We start from the raw sequence: 26,763 nt of genomic DNA on the forward strand, positions 1-26,763 counted from the left end.
ACCATTTTTAAAATTCCCTGATATTTCTGGACTATTTTTAAAATTCCCTGATATTTCCGGACTATTTTTAAAATTCCCTGATATTTCCGGACTATTTTTAAAATTCCCTGATATTTCCGGACTATTTTTAAAATTCCCTGATATTTCCGGACTATTTTTAAAATTCCCTGATATTTCCGGACTATTTTTAAAATTCCCTGATATTTCCGGACCATTTTTAAAATTCCCTGATATTTCCGGACCATTTTTAAAATTCCCTGATATTTCCGGACTATTTTTAAAATTCCCTGATATTTCCGGACTATTTTTAAAATTCCCTGATATTTCCGGACCATTTTTAAAATTCCCTGATATTTCCGGACCATTTTTAAATTCCCCTGATATATCTGGACTATTTTTAAAATTCCCTGATATTTCCGGACCGTTTTTAAAATTCCCTGATATTTCCGGACCGTTTTTAAAATTCCCTGATATTTCTGGACCATTTTTAAAATTCCCTGATATTTCCGGACCATTTTTAAAATTCCCTGATATTTCTGGACCATTTTTAAAATTCCCTGATATTTCTGGACCATTTTTAAAATTCCCTGATATTTATGGACCATTTTTAAAATTTCCTGATATTTCTGGACTATTTTTAAAATTCCCTGATATTTCTGGACTATTTTTAAAATTCCCTGATATTTCTGGACTATTTTTAAAATTCCCTGATATTTCCGGACCATTTTTAAAATTCCCTGATATTTCTGGACCATTTTGATTCCCTGATATTTCTGCACCATTTTTAAAATTCCCTGATATTTCTGCACCATTTTTAAAATTCCCTTATATTTCTGCACCATTTTTAAAATTCCCTGATATTTCTGCACCATTTTTAAAATTCCCTGATATTTATGGACCATTTTTAAAATTCCCTGATATTTCTGGACTATTTTTAAAATTCCCTGATATTTCTGGACTATTTTTAAAATTCCCTGATATTTCTGGACTATTTTTAAAATTCCCTGATATTTCCGGACCATTTTTAAAATTCCCTGATATTTCTGGACCATTTTTAAAATTCCCTGATATTTCTGGACCATTTTTAAAATCCCTTGATATTTCTGGACCATTTTTAAAATTCCCTGATATTTCTGGACCATTTTTAAAATTCCCTGATATTTCTGGACTATTTTTAAAATTCCCTGATATTTCCGGACTTTTTTTAAAATTCCCTGATATTTCTGGACCATTTTTAAAATTCCCTGATATTTCTGGACCATTTTTAAAATCCCTTGATATTTCTGGACCATTTTTAAAATTCCCTGATATTTCTGGACCATTTTTAAAATTCCCTGATATTTCTGGACTATTTTTAAAATTCCCTGATATTTCCGGACTATTTTTAAAATTCCCTGATATTTCCGGACTATTTTTAAAATTCCCTGATATTTCCGGACTATTTTTAAAATTCCCTGATATTTCCGGACTATTTTTAAAATTCCCTGATATTTCTGGACCATTTTGATTCCCTGATATTTCTGCACCATTTTTAAAATTCCCTGATATTTCTGCACCATTTTTAAAATTCCCTTATATTTCTGCACCATTTTTAAAATTCCCTGATATTTCTGCACCATTTTTAAAATTCCCTGATATTTCTGGACCATTTTGATTCCCTGACATTTCTGCACCATTTTTAAAATTCCCTGATATTTCTGCACCATTTTTAAAATTCCCTTATATTTCTGCACCATTTTTAAAATTCCCTGATATTTCTGCACCATTTTTAAAATTCCCTGATATTTCTGGACTATTTTTAAATCCTGTATCATCTCCCGAATTGGGTCATAACAACAGTAGCTAGGTTGCCATTTCATCCCCTTTTCAAAATTCCCTGATTTTGACGGTTTTCCCTGATCAATCAATCCACCTATTTCCCAATCCGTGTGCCAAGGCTTAACGCCTGACAAATCTGGGTCAAAATAATGCGTCGTCTGCTTCAGAGTATAAAAGTTTCGATAATTTCTGCTCTGAAGCATTTTCCTACTGTTAAGCCTTGGCACACGCATCGGGAATACAGGAGATTTTAATTTTGACTTTCATTTGTAGTAAATTCAGAATATAGTATTTGAAAATGACAAGTAGGCCTAAAAGCTGAATGACATTCATTTTCAAATTCCCTGACTTCATTCAGATATTCCTGAGTAGGTTTATTTGTTTGTGTACTTATTTTGACTAACTTAATGCAACAAAAAGGGCTGGAAAACGACCACCTGACAGACACCCCACTGTACATAACCTAAGCCTAACCCTGACCTGAAACTAACCTATGACACCTTAATCCATCAAAAAGGTTTTAAATTGTTACAATAAAGCCATATTTCCCACAAAAAACTGCAGTTTTGAACAAGAAATGGCCTTTTTTTTCAAAATTTTATGAAAATAATAAGGTTATAACGTGGTAAATTTCCCAATTTTTGGCAACCCTGTTCGTCTGTCAGCTAGGTCAAACTATTAAGGCACATATAAGCCTAGCCTACCAATCCACGGACGAGCTAAGCCTAACGAGGGAAACAAGTTGGTCGAAGAAGATCCCCGACCGTAGAGAGAGGCAGACAGTTAGGGTTGCCCTAAGCCTATGTATGGTTAGCCTACTTTTAATTTCAGTAGGCCGATTTAAAAGGAGGGTTTTAGGCCTAAGGATTATTAATTCTTACCCAAATATCGCTTTCGGTTACGCCAGATTCTTTGGCGGAATTAGCGAGTTCGTCGAAAGAGACCGTGCAATTGGCGATAAAGTCGTCGGGCGGAATAGCCGCGTCGTGAAAAAGCGTTAGACCTAAATTTGTCGCGTTGTTTACTTCGGTGGTAAAATGTTCGTTCCAGACTGGTTTGAAGGTTTTTTGTTTAGTGGACGTGCGATCGACGTGTATTTCGTCAACGTCGATTGAAACGTAAGGGTCTATGAGCATTTGTTGCTGTTTACCGACAACATTAGCGTGCCTCGTCGCGTATTCGGTCGGTCGAAGATTTATCGCCTCGCATATCTTCACTTTCACCGTTCCCGTAAACGTCGTCGGCATTTTGCCCGCCGTTTTTCCCTAACTTCCCGCGTTTCCCGAACTTTAGGCTAAAGAAAGATTCGGCGGCCGGCAAATTATAAAAGAAGCACCCGCCGCGATATCAGCGTAGATAAGGGGCGCCGCGAAAAGGAGAATGGTGACCGTGATTATGGTCATCTCGCAAGTTCCAGGTCGCCATTCTCGCGAAGCGAATAACCAACAACGATTTTTCCTTCCGCTATGGATTCCTTTAGCGGCTTGCCCGACAGCGCGCGACAACCGTCGACCCTTCCCAAGTTCCCGACTTGCTCCGAGACGAGCGCGCGCAAAAAAAAAGAAAACAAAAAACAAAAAAAAACCCCCCACTGGGCTACTTCCGCGCAGACTCCCCGCCACTCATCCTCCCGCCCAAATGGATTGGAGAATGATTACACCCTGGAGTGGAAATTGAAACAAATATTTATTAAACGCAATTCTACTTACTTTCCTATTCTATTTATTTATTTATAATAAAATACCAACGCATAAACTTAACGGTTTACGATACATTTGATGCAAGATTAAAAAAGAAAGTTTTATTTTATGAATAAAGAAACTTATTAAAAACCACTCCAGGGTGTATCGTGAATATCCTAGTTTTATCCTCTACTTCACCACCTCCCAGTCTCCCATTGAGTCCTTGCTCTCTAACTCAGTTCAGTTTAGGATAGGTGTGGGTGCTGGGTGGGTCGGTGTGGGGAATTGGCGGGACATATTAATCGTAGCATAGAATAGATAAACGGGAAAATTTGCCTTTTCTCTCGTCACCAAATGAGTACGCTAATATTTTTGAAAAACAAATTTATTGTAATTTGACAAAAACAAAATCGCTTTTTTATTAAAATGAAAATAAATTGGCACAATTGTATATATTGATACAAACGTAAGTTTACAACCATAAGTTATAAACTTACTTACAAAGTTAAAGGTACAAAAAGTACAGCTAAAATGGTTTGCCTAGAAATATGATTGACACTGGGGTTGGGAAGAACAGATTGCAAATTTTACAGTATTAAATTAATCATAAAAGTAAAGGATTACCACGAGCTATCGGCACTCGCGGACGCGTCGTGATGCGCGTGATCGAGTGGGCTATGCTGACATATAACAAGCCTTGGAAAGTAATACCCGCCTAAACTTGCCCACGGGCCCGGGGGGGGGAAGACACTGCCATCATTTAGCACCAGTATCTATAGAGAGAGGCCAGAGGGGTGTAGTTTAATTTGGCTCCTCCCCCTTTCCACCAAAATGGCGGCAAACTTTACAGAGCGGTAGGCTGGGCGGGGGGGAGTAAATGTTAAGGATTGCAAAGAAGGCATCGGCGGGTGGGTAAAAATTATTTGAAATACGTCACGGACATCACGTGATACCAAGATACAAAGGCTCCTCATGGAGTAGAACTGGACATCTAGTCCTTGTTTTTCGCGTGATTGCAGCGCCAATTCCATGAAGTGGTAGTTTTCGAAATAAAACGAACTAAGCTCCTTTGAACCACGCCTCTCCTCGGTCACGTGCCTCTGATGTATTTCAAATAATCTTCTCATGGATTCATACATCTTATAATAATCTATAGAGAGCTTTCACTTGGCCCTTGGGTGAGTGGTACCAAAAGTTCAAAGGTGCTACATCATATCTTAGCTCCTCCTTCAATTCCGGGGCGGGGAGGAGAGTTTTAGAGGCGGGGTTTTGTCAGTCCCCGCCCAGGCAACTTATTGTGCTAGAAATATAGCACAGAGTTCTTCAGTGGGTTTAAACCTGCTCCGTTTATAGGAGTGGTAATGTGAGGGGAAAGCTGCAGGATACGTGACGTCAATATTGGTAGTCGAAATTGTATCGTCTGAGATGACGGCTTCCAATATGGTCGCCAAAACCGAGATAAGAGATAGGGGGGTGTGACGTCACAAAAATGTTCCTAGTAGCAGAATAGAGAGCTTTGAGAAGGGATATTAGTACGTCACACCCTCCCAAGTCTTACCGCTGTTCTGGTAGCCAGCCATATTGGGTGGTCTCTGCTTCATTCCTGCTTTAAACCCACCAATATGGCAGCGTAAATTATGTCACGAGACTCAGCTCCTCCTCCAACTGAAAGCTCTCTACAGAGTTCTTCAGCGGCCCACACAGAGGGAGGGAGGGTTAAAACTGGCAGGCCCGACTGTGACGTCGTTTCCCCCCCCCCGTTCAACTGATATAACTCTGCAGGGAGAGGGGTGTGGCTTAAAATTGCTCCTCCCACTTTCTACCAAAATGGCACTGAACTGCAGAGAGTTTAAGGTTAGTGGAGTTGGCTTGACTTGTCAAAAAGAAACCACTGGTTGCAATAAATTAGGATCTGTAATGGCGCCCCCTACCCATGGGGTCTTTGCTTCCCTTATGGCGTTAAGGGGCGTATGTTAGATGTATTCCTCTGCGCTCACTGTACTCGGGGTTGCAAAAATAGTCCCTTTTAATTGGTCCTCAGTTGATGATTACAAAGATCAAGCCATTAAAGGGAATATAAAAGTATTCCTCGACACTCAGGAAGTAAAAATGTTTAGTTCAGTTCGATTGAGTTCGTCGTGTTAAGTAGAAAATTTGTAGGGTAGAAAAGAACTGAACTGAACTGAAATAACCCGTTCATTGACTAGTTTATTCTTCCATTCCATCGTCAGAAGGAATTTGTAATTTTTTCTCTTGTTTCAATTTGGGTTGTTCAGCGCGAGTGTGCCACACCAACACCTTTAACGAATCGGAAAACAGGTATTTATTAATGGGTGCCAATGGTGCTCCACAGTTCGTACACAAAATTTTCGGATTGAAAATCCCTCAACAATTTTGGGTTTTAACAAGAGAACGTCACACCCAGCTCATTTTTAGAATTTGTTTCATAGGTCAAAACAAAACCCAGACTGATATTTGACATTTTACCAAAATATTTATATCCCTGAATCATCCCTAAATTTCCCCTTTAAATCCCTGTCTTATCCCTAAACTTTCCCCTTTAAATCCCTGTCTTATCCCTAAACTTTCCCCTTTAAACCTGTCTTATCCCTAAACTTTCCCCTTTAAATCTCTGTCTTATCCCTAAACATTCCCCTTTAAATCCCTGTCTTATCCCTAAACATTCCCCTTTAAATCCCTGTCTTATCCCTAAACATTCCCCTTTAAATCCCTGTCTTATCCCTAAACATTCCCCTTTAAATCCCTGTCTTATCCCTAAACTTTCCCCTTTAAACCTGTCTTATCCCTAAACTTTCCCCTTTAAATCTCTGTCTTATCCCTAAACATTCCCCTTTAAATCCCTGTCTTATCCCTAAACTTTCCCCTTTAAATCTCTGTCTTATCCCTAAACATTCCCCTTTAAATCCCTGTCTTATCCCTAAACATTCCCCTTTAAATCCCTGTCTTATCCCTAAACATTCCCCTTTAAATCCCTGTCTTATCCCTAAACTTTCCCCTTTAAATCTGTCTTATCCCTAAACATTCCCCTTTAAATCCCTGTCTTATCCCTAAACTTTCCCCTTTAAATCTCTGTCTTATCCCTAAACATTCCCCTTTAAACCTGTCTTATCCCTAAACATTCCCCTTTAAATCCCTGTCTTATCCCTAAACTTTCCCCTTTAAATCTGTCTTATCCCTAAACATTCCCCTTTAAATCCCTGTCTTATCCCTAAACATTCCCCTTTAAATCCCTGTCTTATCCCTAAACTTTCCCCTTTAAATCTGTCTTATCCCTAAACATTCCCCTTTAAATCCCTGTCTTATCCCTAAACTTTCCCCTTTAAATCTGTCTTATCCCTAAACATTCCCCTTTAAATCCCTGTCTTATCCCTAAACTTTCCCCTTTAAACCTGTCTTATCCCTAAACATTCCCCTTTAAATCCCTGTCTTATCCCTAAACTTTCCCCTTTAAATCTGTCTTATCCCTAAACATTCCCCTTTAAATCCCTGTCTTATCCCTAAACTTTCCCCTTTAAATCTCTGTCTTATCCCTAAACATTCCCCTTTAAACCTGTCTTATCCCTAAACATTCCCCTTTAAATCCCTGTCTTATCCCTAAACTTTCCCCTTTAAATCTGTCTTATCCCTAAACATTCCCCTTTAAATCCCTGTCTTATCCCTAAACATTCCCCTTTAAATCCCTGTCTTATCCCTAAACTTTCCCCTTTAAATCTGTCTTATCCCTAAACATTCCCCTTTAAATCCCTGTCTTATCCCTAAACTTTCCCCTTTAAATCTGTCTTATCCCTAAACATTCCCCTTTAAATCCCTGTCTTATCCCTAAACTTTCCCCTTTAAACCTGTCTTATCCCTAAACATTCCCCTTTAAATCCCTGTCTTATCCCTAAACTTTCCCCTTTAAATCTCTGTCTTATCCCTAAACATTCCCCTTTAAATCCCTGTCTTATCCCTAAACTTTCCCCTTTAAACCTGTCTTATCCCTAAACTTTCCCCTTCAAATCCCTGACTACATCCCTAAACCTTTCCTTTCAAATCCCTGACTTATCCCTAAGCTTTCCTCCGACTTATCCCTAAACCTTTCCGTTCAAATCCCCGACTTATCCCTAAGCTTTAAACCTTTAATCCTCCGACTTATCCCTAAACTTTCCCCTTCAATCCCTGAACGTTTCCCTAAACTTTAATTCCCTGACTTATCCCTAAACTTTACCCTTTAATCCCCCGACTTATCCCTAAACTTTACCCTTTAATCCCCTGACTCATCCCAGAGCTGTGCTAATTAGCTGACAACTAATTGAATTAAAATTAGCAATTAGGGAAATATTGATGAGCTAATTAATTAGCAAATTAGCAATTAGGGAAATATTTATGAACTAATTAATTAGCCAATTAGCAATTAGACATAGAAACTAATTCAATTCAATTAGAAATTAGACATTTATTTATCAAACTAATTAATTAGAATGACTTTTTTCTAATTAAGGTAAAAAAGAAACCATAAGTAAACATAAAAGTTTAAAAGTGCCCATGGATTTAGTACTTTGGTAATGCAAAGTTTAATGTTGTTAATGCCATTGAAAAACGGGTACGGAAGCCATGAATTATTCTCGAAAAATGAGACAAGCCTCGAGGCTTCCGTCATGTTAAAATTTGTCTCATTTCTTCATTTTCTTCCCACAGTTCCTATAACGGACTCCTGGGTAGTAAATACATGCGCACTGCAATCGAAATTTCGAAATGGGACAGTTGCGAACTACGAAATTTTCTACTAGTACTAGTACTATTCTTTCATATTTGAGGAGCTGAAAAATTTAGAGTAGCACTAAGGTTTCCTCATTGATATAATAAGGCTTATTCATATTCAAATAGATGAATCAAGAGTTAATTCCTCGATTTTTTTACAACAAATTGGCGTGAAAGATTAATTGAAAATCCAATTGGCTAATTAGTTAATCCTAAATCTAATTAAATTTTAATTAGATAATTGCCTTTCTGATTCATACTAATTAATTAGAATTACTTCTCAATTAGCACTAAGGTAATTAAAATACAATTACCATTTTCAATTAGTAAATGTTGCCAATTAATTAGAAATTAAATTAGCTAACTAATTAATTAGCACAGCTCTGACTCATCCTTGAACTTTCCCCTCATTCCGAATCCCTAACTTAACCAACGAACCCTCGGACTGGAATCATTACGCAAACTGCCATTCCTCATCTGGATACGTACTTTAGTGCAGTTTTTGGCTTTAGGTTCCAATTCATCCATGGTCACCAGATGTTTGAGGATATAACTCTCTTGGAAGCCCCTGGGCACTTTGTACGTAAAATGAGCGTTGGGATTCCGTAATAAAAGGGACAAGTTGATGGCGAAACCCGCCATGTCAATCGGGAATGGTCTTTCGGGTTTAAAGGCGGTATTCCAACTGACCACTTTACTCTCCTCGATTATGGGCCGCTCTACCAAGAGACCTCCGACCAATCCAACCGGCCAAACGGAAACTTTCTTCGTAAACCTCATCTTTAAATGGAAATAAGTAATTGAAGAATTATATCACAGGGCCCGTATATATTTTTAAAACTGCCCTATAAAAATCCTATATTTTTCGCAAAATTCCTCAAAATCCTATATATTTGGCATAATTCGTCAAAAATCCTATATTTTTAAAACTGTCCTATAAAAATCCTATAATTTTGGCAAGTCATCAAAAATCCTATGTTTTTTGCCAAAATTCGTCAAAAATCCTAAATTTTTGGCAAAAGTCGTCAAAAATCCTATTTTTTGGCAAATTCGTCAAAAATCCTAAATTTTCGGCAAAAGTCGTCAAAAATCCTATATTTTTGGCAAATTCGTCAAAAATCCTATGTTTTTTGCCAAAATTCGTCAAAAATCCTATATTTTTGGCAATTTCGTCAAAAATCCTAATTTTTTGGCAAAAGTCGTCAAAAATCCTATATTTTTGGCAAATTCGTCAAAAATCCTATATTTTTGGCAAAATTCGTCAAAAATCCTATATTTTTGGCAAAATTCGTCAAAAAATCCTACATTTTGGCAAAATTCGTCAAAAATCCTAAACTTTTGGCAGGTCGTCAAAATTCCTATATTTTGGCAAAATTCGTCACAAATCCTATAAAATACTATATTTTTGGCAAAATTCGTCAAAAATCCTATAAAATCCTATATTTTTGGCAAAATTCGTCAAAAATCCTATATTTTTGGCAAAATTCGTCAAAAATCCTATATTTTGGCAAAATTCGTCAAATATCCTATATTTTTGGCAAGTCTTCAAAAATTCTATAAAATCCTGTATGTTTGACAAAATTCGTCAAAAATCCTATGTTTTTGGCAAAATTCGTCAAAAATCCTATATTTTTGGAAAATTCGTCAAAAATCCTATATTTTTGGCAAAATTCGTCAAAAATCCTATATTTTTGGCAAAATTCGTCAAAAATCCTATATTTTTGGCAAAATTCGTCAAAAATCCTACATTTTGGCAAAATTCGTCAAAAATCCTATATTTTTGGCAAAAGTCGTCAAAAATCCTATGTTTTTTGCCAAAATTAGTCAAAAATCCTATATTTTTGGCAATTTCGTCAAAAATCCTAATTTTTTGGCAAAAGTCGTCAAAAATCCTATATTTTTGGCAAATTCGTCAAAAATCCTATATTTTTGGCAAAATTCGTCAAAAATCCTATATTTTTGGCAAAATTCGTCAAAAATCCTACATTTTGGCAAAATTCGTCAAAAATCCTATATTTTTGGCAAAAGTCGTCAAACATTCTATATTTTTGGCAAAATTCGTCAAAAATTCTATATTTTTGGCAAAATTCGTCAAAAATCCTATATTTTTGGCAAAAGTCGTCAAAAATCCTACACTTTTGGCAAAAGTCGTCAAAAATCCTAAACTTTTGGCACGTCGTCAAAATTCCTATATTTTGGCAAAATTCGTCACAAATCCTATAAAATACTATATTTTTGGCAAAATTCGTCAAAAATCCTATAAAATCCTATATTTTTGGCAAAATTCGTCAAAAATCCTATAAAATCCTATATTTTTGGCAAAATTCGTCAAAAATCCTATATTTTGGCAAAATTCGTCAAAAATCCTATATTTTTGGCAAGTCTTCAAAAATTCTATAAAATCCTGTATGTTTGACAAAATTCGTCAAAAATCCTATGTTTTTGGCAAAATTCGTCAAAAATCCTATATTTTTGGCAAGTCTTCAAAAATTCGTCAAAAATCCTATATTTTGGCAAAATTCGTCAAAAATCCTATATTTTTGGCAAGTCTTCAAAAATTCGTCAAAAATCTTATATTTTGGCAAAATTCGTCAAAAAATCCTATATTTTTGGCAAAATTCGTCAAAAATCCTATATTTTTTGCCAAAAGTCTTCAAAAATCCTATAAATTTGTGGGCCCTGATACCAAATACGATAAAAACAATAATACGATATAGTTACCTCTTCGAACAAATCAAGGTCGTAAGTATTATCATCGTCCGCGAAATAAACGACTCCTTGTATCGTCCCTGGTCTGTAACTTTCTCTCAACCACGTGATACCCAGATTACGTTGCAAGACACCTTTGGGTTTTAACCAACTGGGATCGTGCATTCTCATTTTGAACTCGGCCGGTGTTGAAATATGCAAATGCGTATGACTTAGTCGAGATTTTAACAAAATCTTCTCGACTAATTCGCTTTTATCCTCGGCATCTTCCACGACGATCCAATGAACGTTAGGAACTAGTTTAAGGGTGTGGCTTAAACGCACCAATTCGGCTTTTTGCACCGGTCTGGCGTAAGTCGGGGTTATAAGGAAGATAGTGGGAATGTCTAAATTAGCCCCGATAATAGTCGCGGCTTCCCTCGAGGGTTTAGAGCACCATTGCGTCTCCAGTATCTCGTGTCTAATGTTGTCTAAAGCGGTGTTCTGCGTAATTAACGGAAGTTTTCAACGGAATTCCCATAGTGTTAAAGCATGGATAAAGAATGCGCGTGCGGAAATTTGAAATTTGTTTTCACGCTATAGGATAGGCAACTCCCTATCTCGGGCGACAGCTTATTCTGTAACCTTATAACGCGCCGCAAGTCCGGGACTAAAATTTCCGCTAGATCTCGCTACTTATAGGTTTGCCAAGGCTTAAATTTAGGTGCCGAAACACGGGAATGCGCAACAATAACGCGCCGCAAGTCCGGGACTAAAATTTCCGCTAAATCTCGCTACTTAGAGGTTTGCCAAGGCTTAAATTTTAGGTGCCGAAACACGGGAATGCGCAACAATAACGCGCCGCAAGTCCGGGACTAAAATTTGCGCGAGATCTCGCTACTTAAAGGTTTGCCAAGGCTTAAATTTAGGTGCCGAAACACGGGAATGCGCAACAATAGACCAATACGAATATTACCTACAGAGAAACAAACTTAAAGGGGCACCCCTACATACTGGATAATTGCCCTGTCGCCACAAGACAACACTAGAGGCAGCCCAAGCTCACTGCATCTGAGAGGCTAGCCAACTCGGTCATGCCTCTAGCGGTGTCTCCTGACATGATTGAAATTATCCACTATAGAGGCGTGCCCCTGGAAGTTTGTTTCCCTGCATGTAATATTTGAATTCGTCTATAAAGCTATCTCAGAAGGCTTAGTGTGACGTCACCCATGTTATTTGCCCATAGAACCAAAGCAGTACCAAACATGGCCACCCACTGTCAAAGCTAAACCCTCGACGCTTTACCTAGGCACTGACGTCATAACTGAGATAGCTCTATACTATACTCTGTTACAGCATCAGTTGTCAGCACGCGCAAAGCTAGGTCTCTATGTAACCTAGCTTTGTGCGTGCTGACAAGAGACAATAAACTTCAGGATCTTCAGGATTTAAAATATCCGCGAGTTTTTTAGCTTGCATGGACGGACCTCTAGGCCTTAGTTTCAAATACGTGTAGTAGGCTGTAGGCAAATTCACATGATGTATTTGAAGCTAAGGAGTAGAGGTCCGTGCATTCACTCGAGCTTTTAAAAAACTCGCGGATATTTTAAATCCTGAAGATCCTGAAGTTTATTGTTTCTTGTCAGCACGTACATAGCTACGTTACATAGAGACCTAGGTTTGCGCGTGCTGACAACCAATGTTGTAACAGAGTATATACAGAATAAGCTGTCGTTCGAGATAGGGAGTTGCCTATCCTATAGCGTGAAAATAAATTTCAAGCTGGCGCGCATTCTTTATCCATGGTTAAAGTGTTTTACTGCTCTGCACGCGTCCTAACATGGATTTTCGTTCAATAGACTAATGGCACCCCATGTTATTTCCCCATAGAGCTTAATACAGTCAAAGGCAGAGGGCTGCCATTACTCTTATTGCATTTGGATATACTGCAATATGAATTTATTTAAAGATCTTGGCCCTTAGAAACGCATTTTATGACGTAATACGGTAATAATAAAATATATTTCTGATCTCAGAGCAGTAAAATGGCATACACTATCATAAATTAATCATACCATTTTTTGTCGGCACGCCACTCCGATTCCTCTGCCTTTCGGCGCATCCTGATAATTAAAGAGCAATCCCAAATGCATTATAAACCACATTAACGTACCAGACACTAATATCCAAATGAATCTTTGTTTCCATTTACGAAATAAAATGATACCGATGTATTTTCTAATCATATTATAGTTTCAGTTGCACTTTCCGAGCCCCAAACTGTCAATTTAACCCCATGCTGCGACCGAGGCTTAGCATCTAAATTCCAAAAAACTACGATTTGCGAATAATTTCCGACTGAATTAAAACTATAAATTTAAAATTGACTACCAAACATTTTAAATTATAATTAGTAATTAAAATATTATGATAATACGGGAAGAAAGCAACGTAATTAAACCATTTAAGTAATTAATTTTGACAGTTAGGCTTAGAAATTTTAGGTTAGCAGACGACACGACACTCCATCGCCAGTGCTGTAAATAAGCTCAAAATATTTAATAGTAAACTAAAATGAGAAACGCAAACGTGTGCTCGAAAATTATTTCCTTAACTTCAAATAGATTAATTGTAAAATCGGTAACGCGACAATTAGTTTAAATTATTGAATAATTATGTCCAGGGCTGGAAATAAGAAAAATTTGTTATAGGACATGTGTCCAATTTGACTGGAAAATTTATTGGACATTGTCCACTGGTGTATGCATAAATAGTGTCGCATCTTCATAGTCAAGCTATCAAAACTTCGGAAAATTTATTGGTCAAAATGTCCAGTGACCAGTCTGGGAAATAGCACACTTCCTCTGGTCCAAAACCAGTTTATTAATTGCTTGGACTAGATTTTTAATTCAAAAAGTGGGGCTTACTGGTCCTCGAGACCAGTTTATTAATTGCAAATCTATAAGAGAACAAAGCCTGGGACCAGTCCGGAGACCAGTTTATTACTTCGGACCCTACGGGGGTCACTGGTCCCAAGGACTAGTTTAAAAAATATCCTTATTTCCCAGACTGCCAGTGACCCCCTTAGTTTTTAACAAAATTATGGGACATTTTAAAATTTTATTGGGGAATGTCCAGCTCCAGTGTCCTGTGCTTATTTCCGGCCCTGATTATGTCTAAAACGCGACCGAGGCTTAGCATCTCAATTCCAAAAAACTATGATTTGCGAACAATTTCTGACTAAATTAAAACTATAAATTTAAAATTTACTACGAAACATTTTAAAATATAAATAGTAATAAAAATATATGATAATGCGGGAACAAAGCAACGTAATCAAACCATTTAAGTAATTTAATTAACTTTGACAGTTTTGGGTTAGCAGACGACACTCCATCACCAGTGCTGTAAATAAGCCCAAAATATTTAATAGTAAACTAAAATGAGAAACGTGTGCGCGAAAATTATTTCCCTAACTTCAAATAGAATAATTGTAAATCGGTAACGAGATAAATTAGTTTAAATTATTGAATAATTATGTCTAAAACGACGAAAAAGAAGCACGTAGTTAAAGAAGTGTTGGATAACTACGTTTTACCGGAAGAAAACCAACAAATCGCAGTGGTAATATTAAGCCTTGGCCCAAAATGCTGTGGTTTTTTTTTCTTTTTTTTGCTGCTTAGAAAATAGGCCAAAATGAGCAATAAATAGGTTAAATATTTTTATTTATTTACTTACTTTCGTCAGGTACTAGCTGGGAAAGGAAATAATCTGCACCAAGTTGAAACAGAAAATGGCGAAGTATTTTTAGCGAGCATGCCAACAAAATTCAGAAAAAATGTTTGGATTAAACGAGGTAATTTGGGGCTTGTTAATCAAACGATAAATTTATTTTATCTAAGCTATAATTTGTAATGATGATGATGTTTAGGAGATTACGTTATTTTGGACTCAATTGAAGAAGGAGACAAAGTTAAAGCTGAAATAACAATTATTTTATATAAGGACCAAATAAAGTATATTAAAAGCGAAGGGAAATGGTAAGAAACCACGGAGAAAAAAACCCATATGATTTTGGATATGAGGTCCTATTAAATCCTATAATTTTAGAAAAAGATCGTACAATTGTGGTAGACCCTTAGAACCTTAAATGTTTTTGGTAGACCCATAGAACCTTAAATGTTTTATAAAATCTCTTAATTTTGAAGTGAATAGTCCTATAAAATCTTATTTTGGAAAAAGAGTCCCAATAAATCCTATAATTTTGGAAAAGAGTCCTAGAAAATCCTATAATTTTGGAAAAAGAGTCCTAGAATCTAGAAAATCCTATAATTTTGGAAAAAGAGTCCTAGAAAATCCTATAATTTTGGAAAAAGAGTCCAAATAAATCCTATAATCTTGGAAAAGAGTCCTAGAAAATCCTATAATTTTGGAAAAAAGTCCTAGAAAATCCTATAATTTTGGAAAAAGTTCTAGAAAATGCTATAATTTTGGAAAAGAGTCCCAATAAATCCTATAAATTTGGAAAAGAGTCCCAATAAATCCTATAAATTTGGAAAAGAGTCCCAATAAATCCTATAAATTTAGAAAAAGAGTCCCAATAAATCCTATAATTTTGGAAAAAGAGTCCAAATATATCCTATACTTTTGGAAAAAGAGTCCAAATATATCCTATAATTTAGAAATGGTCCAATAAAATCCTATAAATTTAGAAAAGGTCTAAAAAAAATCCTATAAATATAGAAAAAGGTCCAATTAAATCCCATTAGTATAGAAAAAGGTTCTATAATTTTCTGAAAAAAAGGTCCTATAAAATCCTATAATTTTCTGAAAAGGTCCTAAAAAATCATATAATTTTCTGAAAAAAAAAATTTCCCTATAAAACCCTATTTTTCCTGCAAAAATTCTCCTAATTTGATTGGGCCCCTGAAGATACATTGAAAAATAAGGGAGTATCATATTATTTTAGGCCTAAAAGGTTTGAAGAGGCGAAAAGTATGGAAAAGAACGAAGATAAAATCTTCCCCGATTCCGACGATGATGATGACTTGTGTTGTAACATGAATCGAAACATGGCTCTCCAAGAGAGCGAATCTGATGACGAAAGTAGTACAGAGACGGAGGAGGAGTCTGACTAATGTTTATCGTACTTTTTATATTGAATTATATGGAAAAATAAAATATTCAAATGAATAATAAAGTTGCTAATATTTTAGAAGATAATTTACATCTTAATTATTTTAAATAATTATTTACACAATCATGTCATTTTTACATTCTTCAGTAAAAGAATGTACAAAAAGAACATTTCATTTTTTTAAACGATGTGTTGCGCCTGGATTTGAAATAAACCTACAAAAATGTAAAAAAAATTGCTATCATTAGTTTATATCCAGGTTTTTTCCCATATATATCCCTGAGCTTTTTAGGTTTTTTCCATCTGTTTCCCTGAGCTTCGAAGGTTTTTTTCCCATATATTTCCCTGAGCTTTTTAGATTTTTTCCCATATATTTCCCTGAGCTCTTTAGATTTTTCCCCATATATTTCCCTCCGCTTTTTCCCCATATATTTCCCTGAGCTTTTCAGGGTATTTCCCTGAGCTTTTTAGGGTATTTCCCATCTGTTTCCCTGAGCTTTTTAGGTTGTTTCCCATCTGTTTCCCTGAGCTTTTTAGGTTTTTTCCCATCTGTTTCCCTGAGCTTCAAAGTTTTTTTCCCATATATTTCCCTGAGCTTTCCAGGTTTATCCCATATATTTCCCTAAACTTTCCAGGTTTATCCCATATATTTCCCTGACCTTTCCAGAATTTTCCCGGGTTTTTTATCCCATGAGTTTCCCTGGTTTTTTCCCATATATTTCCCTGAATTTACCAGGTTTTTTCTCATATATTTCCCGGACCTTTCCAGGTTTTTTCCATATATTTTGCCATACATATCCCAGGTTTTTTTCCAAAACATTTCCCTGAGTTTTCCCCATACATTTCCCTGAGTTTTCGCCATACATTTCCCTGAGTTTTCGCCATACATTTCCCTGAGTTTTCGCCATACATTTCCCTGAGTTTTCCCCGTACATTTCCCTGAGTTTTCCCCGTACATTTCCCTGAGTTTTCCCCGTACATTTCCCTGAGTTTTCGCCATACATTTCCCTGAGTTTTCCCCATACATTTCCCTGAGTTTTCGCCATACATTTCCCTGAGTTTTCGCCATACATTTCCCTGAGTTTTCCCCATACATTTCCCTGAGTTTTCGCCATACATTTCCCTGAGTTTTCGCCATACATTTCCCTGAGTTTTCGCCATACATTTCCCTGAGTTTTCGCCATACATTTCCCTGAGTTTTCCCCGTACATTTCCCTGAGTTTTCCCCATACATTTCCCTGAGTTTTCCCCATACATTTCCCTGAGTTTTCGCCATACATTTCCCTGAGTTTTCCCCATACATTTCCCTGAGTTTTCGCCATACATTTCCCTGAGTTTTCGCCATACATTTCCCTGAGTTTTCGCCATACATTTCCCTGAGTTTTCGCCATACATTTCCCTGAGTTTTCCCCGTACATTTCCCTGAGTTTTCCCCATACATTTCCCTGAGTTTTCCCCATACATTTCCCTGAGTTTTCGCCATACATTTCCCTGAGTTTTCCCCATACATTTCCCTGAGTTTTCCCCATACATTTCCCTGAGTTTTCCCCATACATTTCCCTGAGTTTTCCCCATACATTTCCCTGAGTTTTCCCCATACATTTCCCTGAGTTTTCGCCATACATTTCCCTGAGTTTTCGCCATACATTTCCCTGAGTTTTCCCCATACATTTCCCTGAGTTTTCCCCATACATTTCCCTGAGTTTTCGCCATACATTTCCCTGAGTTTTCGCCATACATTTCCCTGAGTTTTCCCCATACATTTCCCTGAGTTTTCGCCATACATTTCCCTGAGTTTTCCCCATACATTTCCCTGAGTTTTCCCCATACATTTCCCTGAGTTTTCCCCATACATTTCCCTGAGTTTTCCCCATACATTTCCCTGAGTTTTCGCCATACATTTCCCTGAGTTTTCCCCGTACATTTCCCTGAGTTTTCCCCGTACATTTCCCTGAGTTTTCCCCGTACATTTCCCTGAGTTTTCGCCATACATTTCCCTGAGTTTTCCCCATACATTTCCCTGAGTTTTCGCCATACATTTCCCTGAGTTTTCCCCATACATTTCCCTGAGTTTTCGCCATACATTTCCCTGAGTTTTCGCCATACATTTCCCTGAGTTTTCGCCATACATTTCCCTGAGTTTTCGCCATACATTTCCCTGAGTTTTCCCCGTACATTTCCCTGAGTTTTCCCCATACATTTCCCTGAGTTTTCCCCATACATTTCCCTGAGTTTTCACCATACATTTCCCTGAGTTTTCCCCATACATTTCCCTGAGTTTTCGCCATACATTTCCCTGAGTTTTCGCCATACATTTCCCTGAGTTTTCCCCATACATTTCCCTGAGTTTTCCCCATACATTTCCCTGAGTTTTCGCCATACATTTCCCTGAGTTTTCCCCATACATTTCCCTGAGTTTTCCCCATACATTTCCCTGAGTTTTCCCCATACATTTCCCTGAGTTTTCCCCATACATTTCCCTGAGTTTTCCCCATACATTTCCCTGAGTTTTCGCCATACATTTCCCTGAGTTTTCCCCATACATTTCCCTGAGTTTTCCCCATACATTTCCCTGAGTTTTCGCCATACATTTCCCTGAGTTTTCGCCATACATTTCCCTGAGTTTTCCCCATACATTTCCCTGAGTTTTCGCCATACATTTCCCTGAGTTTTCCCCATACATTTCCCTGAGTTTTCCCCATACATTTCCCTGAGTTTTCCCCATACATTTCCCTGAGTTTTCCCCATACATTTCCCTGAGTTTTCGCCATACATTTCCCTGAGTTTTCCCCGTACATTTCCCTGAGTTTTCCCCGTACATTTCCCTGAGTTTTCCCCGTACATTTCCCTGAGTTTTCGCCATACATTTCCCTGAGTTTTCCCCATACATTTCCCTGAGTTTTCGCCATACATTTCCCTGAGTTTTCCCCATACATTTCCCTGAGTTTTCGCCATACATTTCCCTGAGTTTTCGCCATACATTTCCCTGAGTTTTCGCCATACATTTCCCTGAGTTTTCGCCATACATTTCCCTGAGTTTTCCCCGTACATTTCCCTGAGTTTTCCCCATACATTTCCCTGAGTTTTCCCCATACATTTCCCTGAGTTTTCGCCATACATTTCCCTGAGTTTTCCCCATACATTTCCCTGAGTTTTCGCCATACATTTCCCTGAGTTTTCCCCATACATTTCCCTGAGTTTTCCCCATACATTTCCCTGAGTTTTCCCCATACATTTCCCTGAGTTTTCCCCATACATTTCCCTGAGTTTTCCCCATACATTTCCCTGAGTTTTCCCCATACATTTCCCTGAGTTTTCCCCATACATTTCCCTGAGTTTTTGCCATACATTTCCCTGAGTTTTCGCCATACATTTCCCTGAGTCTTCCCTGAGTTTTCCCCATACATTTCACCAACTTTTCCAGGTTTTTCACCAGATTTTCCCCTGAGTTTTCCAAGTTTTTCCCCCATATTTTTCTGGTCAATAAGAATAAAAAGTATCTTACAGACTGGCAATTTCTCAGTTTGTCCAGTAACGACACACATAATCCCCAAATTAGCGAGCGCACCTCTGATTAATCCGCAAGTAAAAGCCATATGCTTGAAATTTGAAAGTAAAACCTATTAGTATTAGCAAGATTGTCACAAAACACAAGAATATCTTACTTTGGACGCCACTTCTAAATACTGCGTTCCGTTAGAAATAGCGCTTAAAAATCTGAACGCGTTGTCTTGCAAAACGTAAACCCCCTAGTAAAAATACATTTTTCAATTATGTTTTGTTGGATTTAATTATGTTAATTAACACTAACTTGATGATTTGTTCTTAAATTATCAATTTGTTTCTTAAACACTGCGGACCAGAATTCCTTGCAGAGAAATTTGACAGTGTCAAGTTCGTCTTTGAACCGAGGCCAGTCTTTTGTTAATCTGACGTAATATAAAAAACGACCACATTTATAGTTTAAACTACTAAAATTCAGATAATATCTAATTAACTACCTTTCAACGAATCGGTAACCGGTACAAAACCCCATATGTTCCAGTTTAGACACCGTAACTTCCTAATTTTACAAAAAAATATTAATGAACACCCATTTTTAACATTTTAAAATGTTAAGCCTTGGCCAAATTGATAAAAGTTATATAATTACCTTATCATTGTTGGCTAAACTAAAAGAAGTTGTTAATTCAATATGCAGGAGACCAAACAGCACATCTTCCGCCATTAAACTAATATTGATTAAATTATTAAAACAATTAAAATTGTTTTAAATCCGTTTGAAACTATAAAATCCCAAGAGACGTCAATTTTAATCAAGCAGACGACTTTACAACGAGTTCGGGGCAGGGTGGGAAATAAGGAATTATGATCAATGTACCTTTGAGCAGGGTAGGAAATAAGACAGGTTTACAAGTCCAAAACCAGCTTATTAATTAATAATAATAATAAAGTTTATTGACGGGTAAAAAAGAAAGCCTGAGGCTTATTGTGGCCCGACTCAGGTACAAACAAATAATAATAATAATAATAAATTAGAACGGAGCAAATGGGTTAAACAAATGAAATAATAATAAAAAAAAAACCAAATTAAATTTAAAAACAAAACAAAAACCATAAAAAAAAACAGAACAAAATAAAACAAGAAAACAAAACACAAAAAAAGCAATGACGCGACTCAATGCACGAATTTGTCCAACCGAGCCTTGAACGCATGGACGGACGAGTCCCTCTTCACCTCACTAGGAAGACCATTCCACGAGTTAATAACCCGTTGCGTGAAAAAGACACGCCGAGGCAGGGACGTACAGCGGAACTTGGAAAGAGTGGGCGCCCTCCTCCCAGTCCAGCGAACGGTAAAAAACGCGGTGGCATCCACGTCGTAGTGGCCATGGACCAATTTGAAGGTTTCCACCAAATCTTGACGCAGCCGCCTATCAGCTAGGGACATAAGGCCCAGCCGTCTGAGGCGCTCCGGATAGGGCAGAGTTCGTAGGCCAGAAACAAGTTTTGTGGCCCTGCGCTGGACCCGCTCAACATTCTCAATGTCCCTGACGAGGTGGGGAGACCATATGCTTGAACAGTAGTCAAGATGAGGGCTGATGTAAGTTCTATACAGGACGCCAAATGACCTGACGCTAAAATGCGAAAAGGAGCGCTTTAGAATGTAAAGAGCACGGGAGCCACGGGCCGCCGCCACCCTACTATGGGTATCCCCCAGCATTCCACCAGCCAACATAACCCCGAGGTCCCTCACAACAGACTGAGCCTCAATAGGCCTCGGACCAGTTTATTTATTCCAAAAATTGGGATCAGTGGTCCCAGGGACAACTTTATTAATTATGGGTTTTGGAAAAAATAGACGGTGGGACCAGTTTATAAATTCGGGGTTCCTTATTAGAATTTTTCTAGCTCAACACATTTTCAACCAATTCTACTCCTAGGTAGTTAGTACTCTTTGGCTACAACTTCCCCACAAAAATTTTGTAGTCTATTGACTATTGATCTTGTCTAGCGTCTATACTCTAGAATGAGTTTCTTGTAACTTGACAGTCTAGACCATAGCCAGTACTAGTTGTCAGTAGTCGTATTAGGCAGTAGTGTATGGTCACCAGTCTGGGAAATAGCACACTTCCTCTGGTCCAAAACCAGTTTATTAATTGCTTGGACTAGTTTTTTAATTCAAGAAGTGGGGGTTACTGGTCCTCGGGACCAGTTTATTAATTGCAAAGGCTGGGACCAGTCCGGAGACCAGTAAATGATTTCAGACACTAGGGGGTCACTGGTCCAAAGGACTAGTTTAAAAAATATCCTTATTTCCCAGCCTGGTTACAACCCTGACTGAACACGGGGTTTTTATGAATAGGCCTTTTCAAAAAGTCCCCTATACAAAATATGTAGTCGGGGGAAAAGCAGAGATGGAAGGCATTTTTCCCTCCCTAATTTCTGCGCGCGCACCTGTGAAACGTCATCTTTAAAATCGCCTATTTCACGCGCGCTCGTGTTTTTCGTTAATATTTGAAATTCAAAATTATTTACCGTGTGTAAGAATCGTTGTCCTAGGTTTTAGAAAGCAGTTAATTCAAAATTTGTTAAAGCAAATATTAAAAACCCGAAGCTCATTTTTTGGGGGATATGGACAAACTTGAATGATGTTAGAAGTAAAGAAGAATTTTGTGACGTTATCTTGGTCAGGGATCCCAACTTTGGAGGAATGGTTCAAAAATTTAAGGTCCATCGTATCGTGATGTCTTCCTGTAGTCCATATTTTCGGTAGGGAGATACTTACAAGCGGCTAAGACGGCAACCTGATCCCCTCGCTACCTTTTCCAAAATATTGAAGGTTATATTAGGTCAGGTAATGTCTTAGGTAATGGTTGGGTTGGTAAGGCATGAGTTAGATTTGGACAGTAACGGTCAATCTAGGCTCAAAGGATGGATCAAGTTGCCGTCTTCTTGGGAATTATAATACAGGGGTTGCTACTGGACACGGAAATGTCAGGGAACTATATGCAATATTTTCATCTAGGCAAAATACCGTGGAGAGGTACGACCCTGCGCAAAATCAGGTTTGAAAAATTGATCTGGTGTTACCCTTCCTACAATAACGGGTTTGTCAAAAAATACTCGTTACCCTCAGTGGTTTTTCGTTCAACCCATGTCTTGTCAACGAAGTGACGTACGCGTCCGCCTCGACCTAAAACAACAGAATATTCATAGTGGGTGGCTTCAACGGAGTCGATCGTTTGAATAGCGCGGAATACTACAATCCGAGAAGCGATACTTGGACCACGATTCTTCCCATGCATTCCGCGAGAAGCGGGGTTTCCTGTACAGTGTACCGCGGTCATCTTTACGTTATCGGCGGATGTAACGGGGTATCTTGGTTGCAATGCGGAGAGGTTTACAACGAAGTTAATGGCACTTGGGAAACAATCTCTTCAATGATTAAGCCGAGGAGTAATTTTGGCATTGAGGTATATTCAAAGCTCGCGCGTCCACTTGCGTACCCTCCCCGCTGACCAAGCTGCTAGCATTGCGGCAATGACGGTAGCTTCACCGCGGACGGACATAAACACAGGGTTCATGCGAACATGGTAAACAGGGAAAACCTGGAAATATCAGGGAAATTGGTGTAGAGGAAAAAAATCAGGGAAATATCAGGGAAATTGGTGTAGAGGAAAAAAATCAGGGAAATATCAGGGAAAATGAAAATTACTTTAAAAAATCAGGGAAAATTATTTGTTTTTTTCCAAAAAATCAGGGAAATTAAATAAAGTGAAACAATTACACTTCAGTGGGACCCATAATGTAATTTGGTGCACGAAAAAATCGATGTTAGTTGTCTCAGTGGAGAGAAATATATTTTTTTGGTGTATGGAATTCCGTATGTTGGTCCTGTCTATTATAACGTAGCAAAGAGTTGTAAAGATGTGGTGATGTAGGTGTAGTCTGGTAACCCTATTTGAAATTATAACACTCCTCCAATGTAAAAATTGTACCTGGAAATTTATCAGAAGTACTCTGGAAAACCTGGAAATATCAGGGAAATTAACTTTGGAAAATTCGTATGAACCCTGTACAAGTTTAAAGGAAGCTATCGGAGGGTTTGCATTTCCCTCCCGCGGATTTCCGAGCCCTCTTCTAGCTACGAGGGGAGTGAATAGAAAGTATCCCCCCCATGGCCACCTAGAACCAGGCTTCTCCCACAGAAAACTGAAACAAAGTTGGACGTGCAGATTCAGCGCCACAAAAGTGCAGCGTCGAAATTTGAAACGAATAGGCAGACTGGCTAGCATACCCTCCGTTGGCTCCCTTTAACCCACTCCCCCCTGGTAAGCAACTTGTGGAATATGGAGTCGTTCGTCCAAGCTGTGTCATTACTGGTCTAGAATTAGTCCTTTCGAAAGTTTTCTTTTGTAAGTCGGTTGGATTTAGTTGATTACAAAGTTGGTCAACGTTGACTATACCATAAGTTTATAAGATGGGTTCCATGAGTATGACAGTACCTATGCTTCGTAATGCTAGAGACTTACAGCTCGAGCTAGTGCGAGAATTGACACTCGGTTTTGCAGTCCATCTTCCTATTTAGTCTGTACTAAGCCTTTGGAAGCGCCTCACCAGGCATCGCTTTACGAGAATCTATGACGTTTCAATTACCTCACTTCATGACAGGCTCTCAGTAACCAGTGGCAAACTTATGCTATACTTGGATGGGCGTGTCAATAAAACAGGCGGATCTTGACTCTAGATGTTTGTCCAAGTGGCAAACAGTATTTAAAATACCATTGGTAAATTATATTAATTTGAAATAAGCGTTGACCAACGTAAGTCATTAAGGCCCATTTACACTAGACTAAAATCTTACGTTCACGTCGGCGAAGTCGCTTTGTTCGCTTCATTAGACTGTTCACACTTGTCAACGACTACGTAAAATATTCGCGGGTTTAAGGTTGAAAAAATTCAATTTCGTCGAGATGGCAGCACCTCTTTTTAGCGCCTTTTCTTTAGCAGACGGCAGACGCGCTCTAGGGCTCTACTCAGTTTGGACCAGTCTGGGAAATAGCACACTTCCTCTGGTCCAAAACCAGTTTATTAATTGCTGGGACTAGTTTTTTAATTGAAAAAGTGGGGCTTACTGGTCTTCGGGACCAGTTTATTAATTGCAAATCTATAGGAGAACAAAGGCTGGGACCAGTCGGAGACCAGTTTATTATTTCGGTAGCTAGCTAGGGGATCACTGGACCAGTTTAAAAAATATCCTTATTTCCCAGACTGATTGGAATGCGATTCGGCAATTTTAGGATTTAAATAAGATGGACAAAAACAACCTGTATTCTGACGAAAACACGGAAAATCTCAATAATGCGCGTGAGTATCCCGAATTATGGGATATTAGGAAAAATGTGTATACGAAAAACAACATAAAATATTTGGCTTGGAGAAAGATTTCGGAAGACATGGGTTTTCCAGGTAAGCTAAGCCTTTGCAGAAAGTGAACTTTAAATTGTTGTCAGTGGCTGGAGAATGGAAATATTAATTTAATCCGGCAATATTCCAAAAATAAAGGCTCTTCCCTAATTTCAAAAGCCATTTGAAGTTTTGGTATGAGATTATGAAAATCTCCGTCTGTGAATCTATCCGCGAAGACTTCTCTCACCCAAATTTGCCTATTTGATTGATTTTTCGCTCTTCTAATGAAAAAATAACTCGCTAACAAATTATTATTTTGCAAAATTAGCGCGGTAGTCTCTTCGGAGTTCATACTTGTTCGAAATAGGCCTAATTCAATGCGAACGTATTTTTCACTTTTAAAATTTCCCGCCTTAACTGAACGAGCTCCTGATTGGTTCAAAAATCAGAGTATATCCTACTCACTTTTTGGTCGTCACTGTCGTCCGCTCTCTTGTCTGAACAGGCAAAGGAACGTTCCGACCAGACTTAGAAATAAGGATAATTTTTAAACTAGTCCTTGGGACCAGTGACCCCCCTATTGTCCTAAATAATAAATTGGTCTCCGGAGTGGTCCCAGCCTTTGTTCTCATATAGATTTGCAATTAATAAACTGGTCATGAGGACCAGTAACCCCCACTTTTTGAATTAAAAAACTAGTCCAAGCAATTAATAAACTGGTTTTGGACCAGTGGACGTGTGCTATTTCTTAGTCTGGTTCCGACGCGACCGAAACGAAGTTAACGACACGACCGACGCGAACGTAAGATTTTAGTCTAGTGTAAATGGGCCTTTAGAGAAATTTAATCGACTTTCATAAGAGATCAAAACTTTCTCAAGCCAAAAGACCATTAACTCGTGGTGTCCAGGTAATGGACGATTACATCTACGTCATTGGAGGATTCAACGGAACGACCACCGTCCCTTTGGTTGAAAAGTACGACGGAAATTTAGACGAATGGACAGAGGTCAGAGATATGAACGTCAATAGGTCCGCCTTGGATGTCTTCTTGGTTCCCGTTTTGGCCAATATCAAGGACTATCTGTATCCGGCCAGGGATCAATTGGCCCAAGAAATAAGACGGGAGAAATTTAACAATTCACGCATGCGCGTCATAGAGGAGGAGGATACCTCCGACGAAGAGATGCAGATATAATTTTAACTATCGCGATTTATTATTATTTATATTTTTTTCCCGTTGATGTATTTTTGATATAAGAATTAAAATTTATTTTCAATCTCGAACGTTTTCAAAATTAAGTCTTGAAATTAAAATTGAACTCGTGAATTGGATTTGTGTACTTGGTTATCTATTCCGTTGTGGCAACAGTGATTCTATGCGTGACCTTTTAACTCAACTTGAATATATAAAATAAAGCATTTCTAGTGGGTTTCTAATTAATCTAAGTAATCATAGAAGCGACATAAGAAATTCTTCTGGTGAAGCGATGATACCTGGAGTCTGGAGATGTTGGTGGGGCTTATTACTGACGTCACAATGGTTCAAGTGTTGAGAGTTGATTAAAGTACCCGACCACATTGCGAAGCTAAAATTCCTAGTGTCGCTTCTGCATTTTTACTCGTGAAAACAAGAGCAAATTTATTAACAGTAAAGAAATGTTATACTAAAAGTTAATTATTCTTAGAAATGATATTTCAGACATTGTCGTTTATAGTAATTTTAATGGGGAGTTAAAATCATTAATTTCTTCTTTAGTTGAGTT

At 38.0% G+C, this 26,763-nt stretch overlaps 5 protein-coding genes across 11 annotated transcripts in view; 2 read left to right on the forward strand and 3 right to left on the reverse strand.

Moving 5' to 3' along the window:
- Pkc98E (Protein kinase C) overlaps window positions 1-3,414 on the reverse strand; it is a 42,334-nt gene extending 38,920 nt beyond the window's left edge. For 3 of the 6 annotated variants that reach the window (XM_089851466.1, XM_089851469.1, XM_089851465.1), the window contains exon 1: window positions 2,700-3,412. In XM_089851466.1, the coding sequence (XP_089707592.1) occupies window positions 2,700-3,065 (366 nt within the window). In that variant the 5' untranslated portion in view covers window positions 3,066-3,412. Of the gene's footprint in view, window positions 1-2,699 lie in introns of all 6 variants that reach the window. The other 3 variants (XM_089851467.1, XM_089851470.1, XM_089851468.1) reach the window with 2 other exon arrangements.
- A 455-nt stretch (window positions 3,415-3,869) lies between these two features.
- Window positions 3,870-14,344, reverse strand: GlcAT-I (Glucuronyltransferase I). 2 transcript variants are annotated; one of them, XM_089851472.1, is made up of 5 exons: window positions 14,292-14,344; window positions 13,025-13,072; window positions 10,983-11,453; window positions 8,751-9,041; window positions 3,870-5,798 (listed from the first exon to the last, which is right to left on the reverse strand). In XM_089851472.1, exons 1-5 carry the CDS (start codon window positions 14,292-14,294, stop codon window positions 5,709-5,711), a joined length of 903 nt encoding a protein of 300 aa, XP_089707598.1. In that variant the 5' UTR covers window positions 14,295-14,344; the 3' UTR covers window positions 3,870-5,708. The 2 variants fall into 2 exon arrangements, with proteins under 2 accessions (XP_089707598.1, XP_089707597.1); XM_089851471.1 differs by lacking the exon at window positions 14,292-14,344 and having other exon boundaries at window positions 13,025-14,248.
- An 18-nt stretch (window positions 14,345-14,362) lies between these two features.
- On the forward strand, window positions 14,363-16,172 carry LOC149629088 (putative RNA-binding protein EIF1AD). The gene is made up of 4 exons (XM_089851473.1): window positions 14,363-14,573; window positions 14,697-14,805; window positions 14,881-14,989; window positions 15,919-16,172. Exons 1-4 carry the CDS (start codon window positions 14,487-14,489, stop codon window positions 16,085-16,087), a joined length of 474 nt encoding a protein of 157 aa, XP_089707599.1. The 5' UTR covers window positions 14,363-14,486; the 3' UTR covers window positions 16,088-16,172.
- Trs33 (trafficking protein particle complex subunit Trs33) lies at window positions 16,139-20,429 on the reverse strand. Its single transcript, XM_089851474.1, has 6 exons — window positions 20,240-20,429; window positions 20,088-20,149; window positions 19,898-20,015; window positions 19,752-19,835; window positions 19,592-19,685; window positions 16,139-16,301 (listed from the first exon to the last, which is right to left on the reverse strand). The coding sequence occupies exons 1-6, from the start codon at window positions 20,312-20,314 to the stop codon at window positions 16,267-16,269; spliced, it is 468 nt and encodes a 155-aa protein (XP_089707600.1). The 5' UTR covers window positions 20,315-20,429; the 3' UTR covers window positions 16,139-16,266.
- A 2,315-nt stretch (window positions 20,430-22,744) lies between these two features.
- LOC149629090 (uncharacterized) lies at window positions 22,745-26,275 on the forward strand. Its single transcript, XM_089851700.1, is given in 3 exon segments — window positions 22,745-22,765; window positions 22,767-23,063; window positions 25,908-26,275. Coding segments are annotated over 3 exon segments (606 nt in total). The 3' UTR covers window positions 26,196-26,275.
- Window positions 26,276-26,763: the final 488 nt, after the last annotated feature.

Source organism: Phalangium opilio, unplaced genomic scaffold (genome assembly GCF_054372755.1).
Source record: "Phalangium opilio isolate 3A_F unplaced genomic scaffold, DU_Popi_V2 ptg000105l_1, whole genome shotgun sequence".
In the NCBI taxonomy this organism is placed as follows: domain Eukaryota; kingdom Metazoa; phylum Arthropoda; class Arachnida; order Opiliones; family Phalangiidae; genus Phalangium; species Phalangium opilio.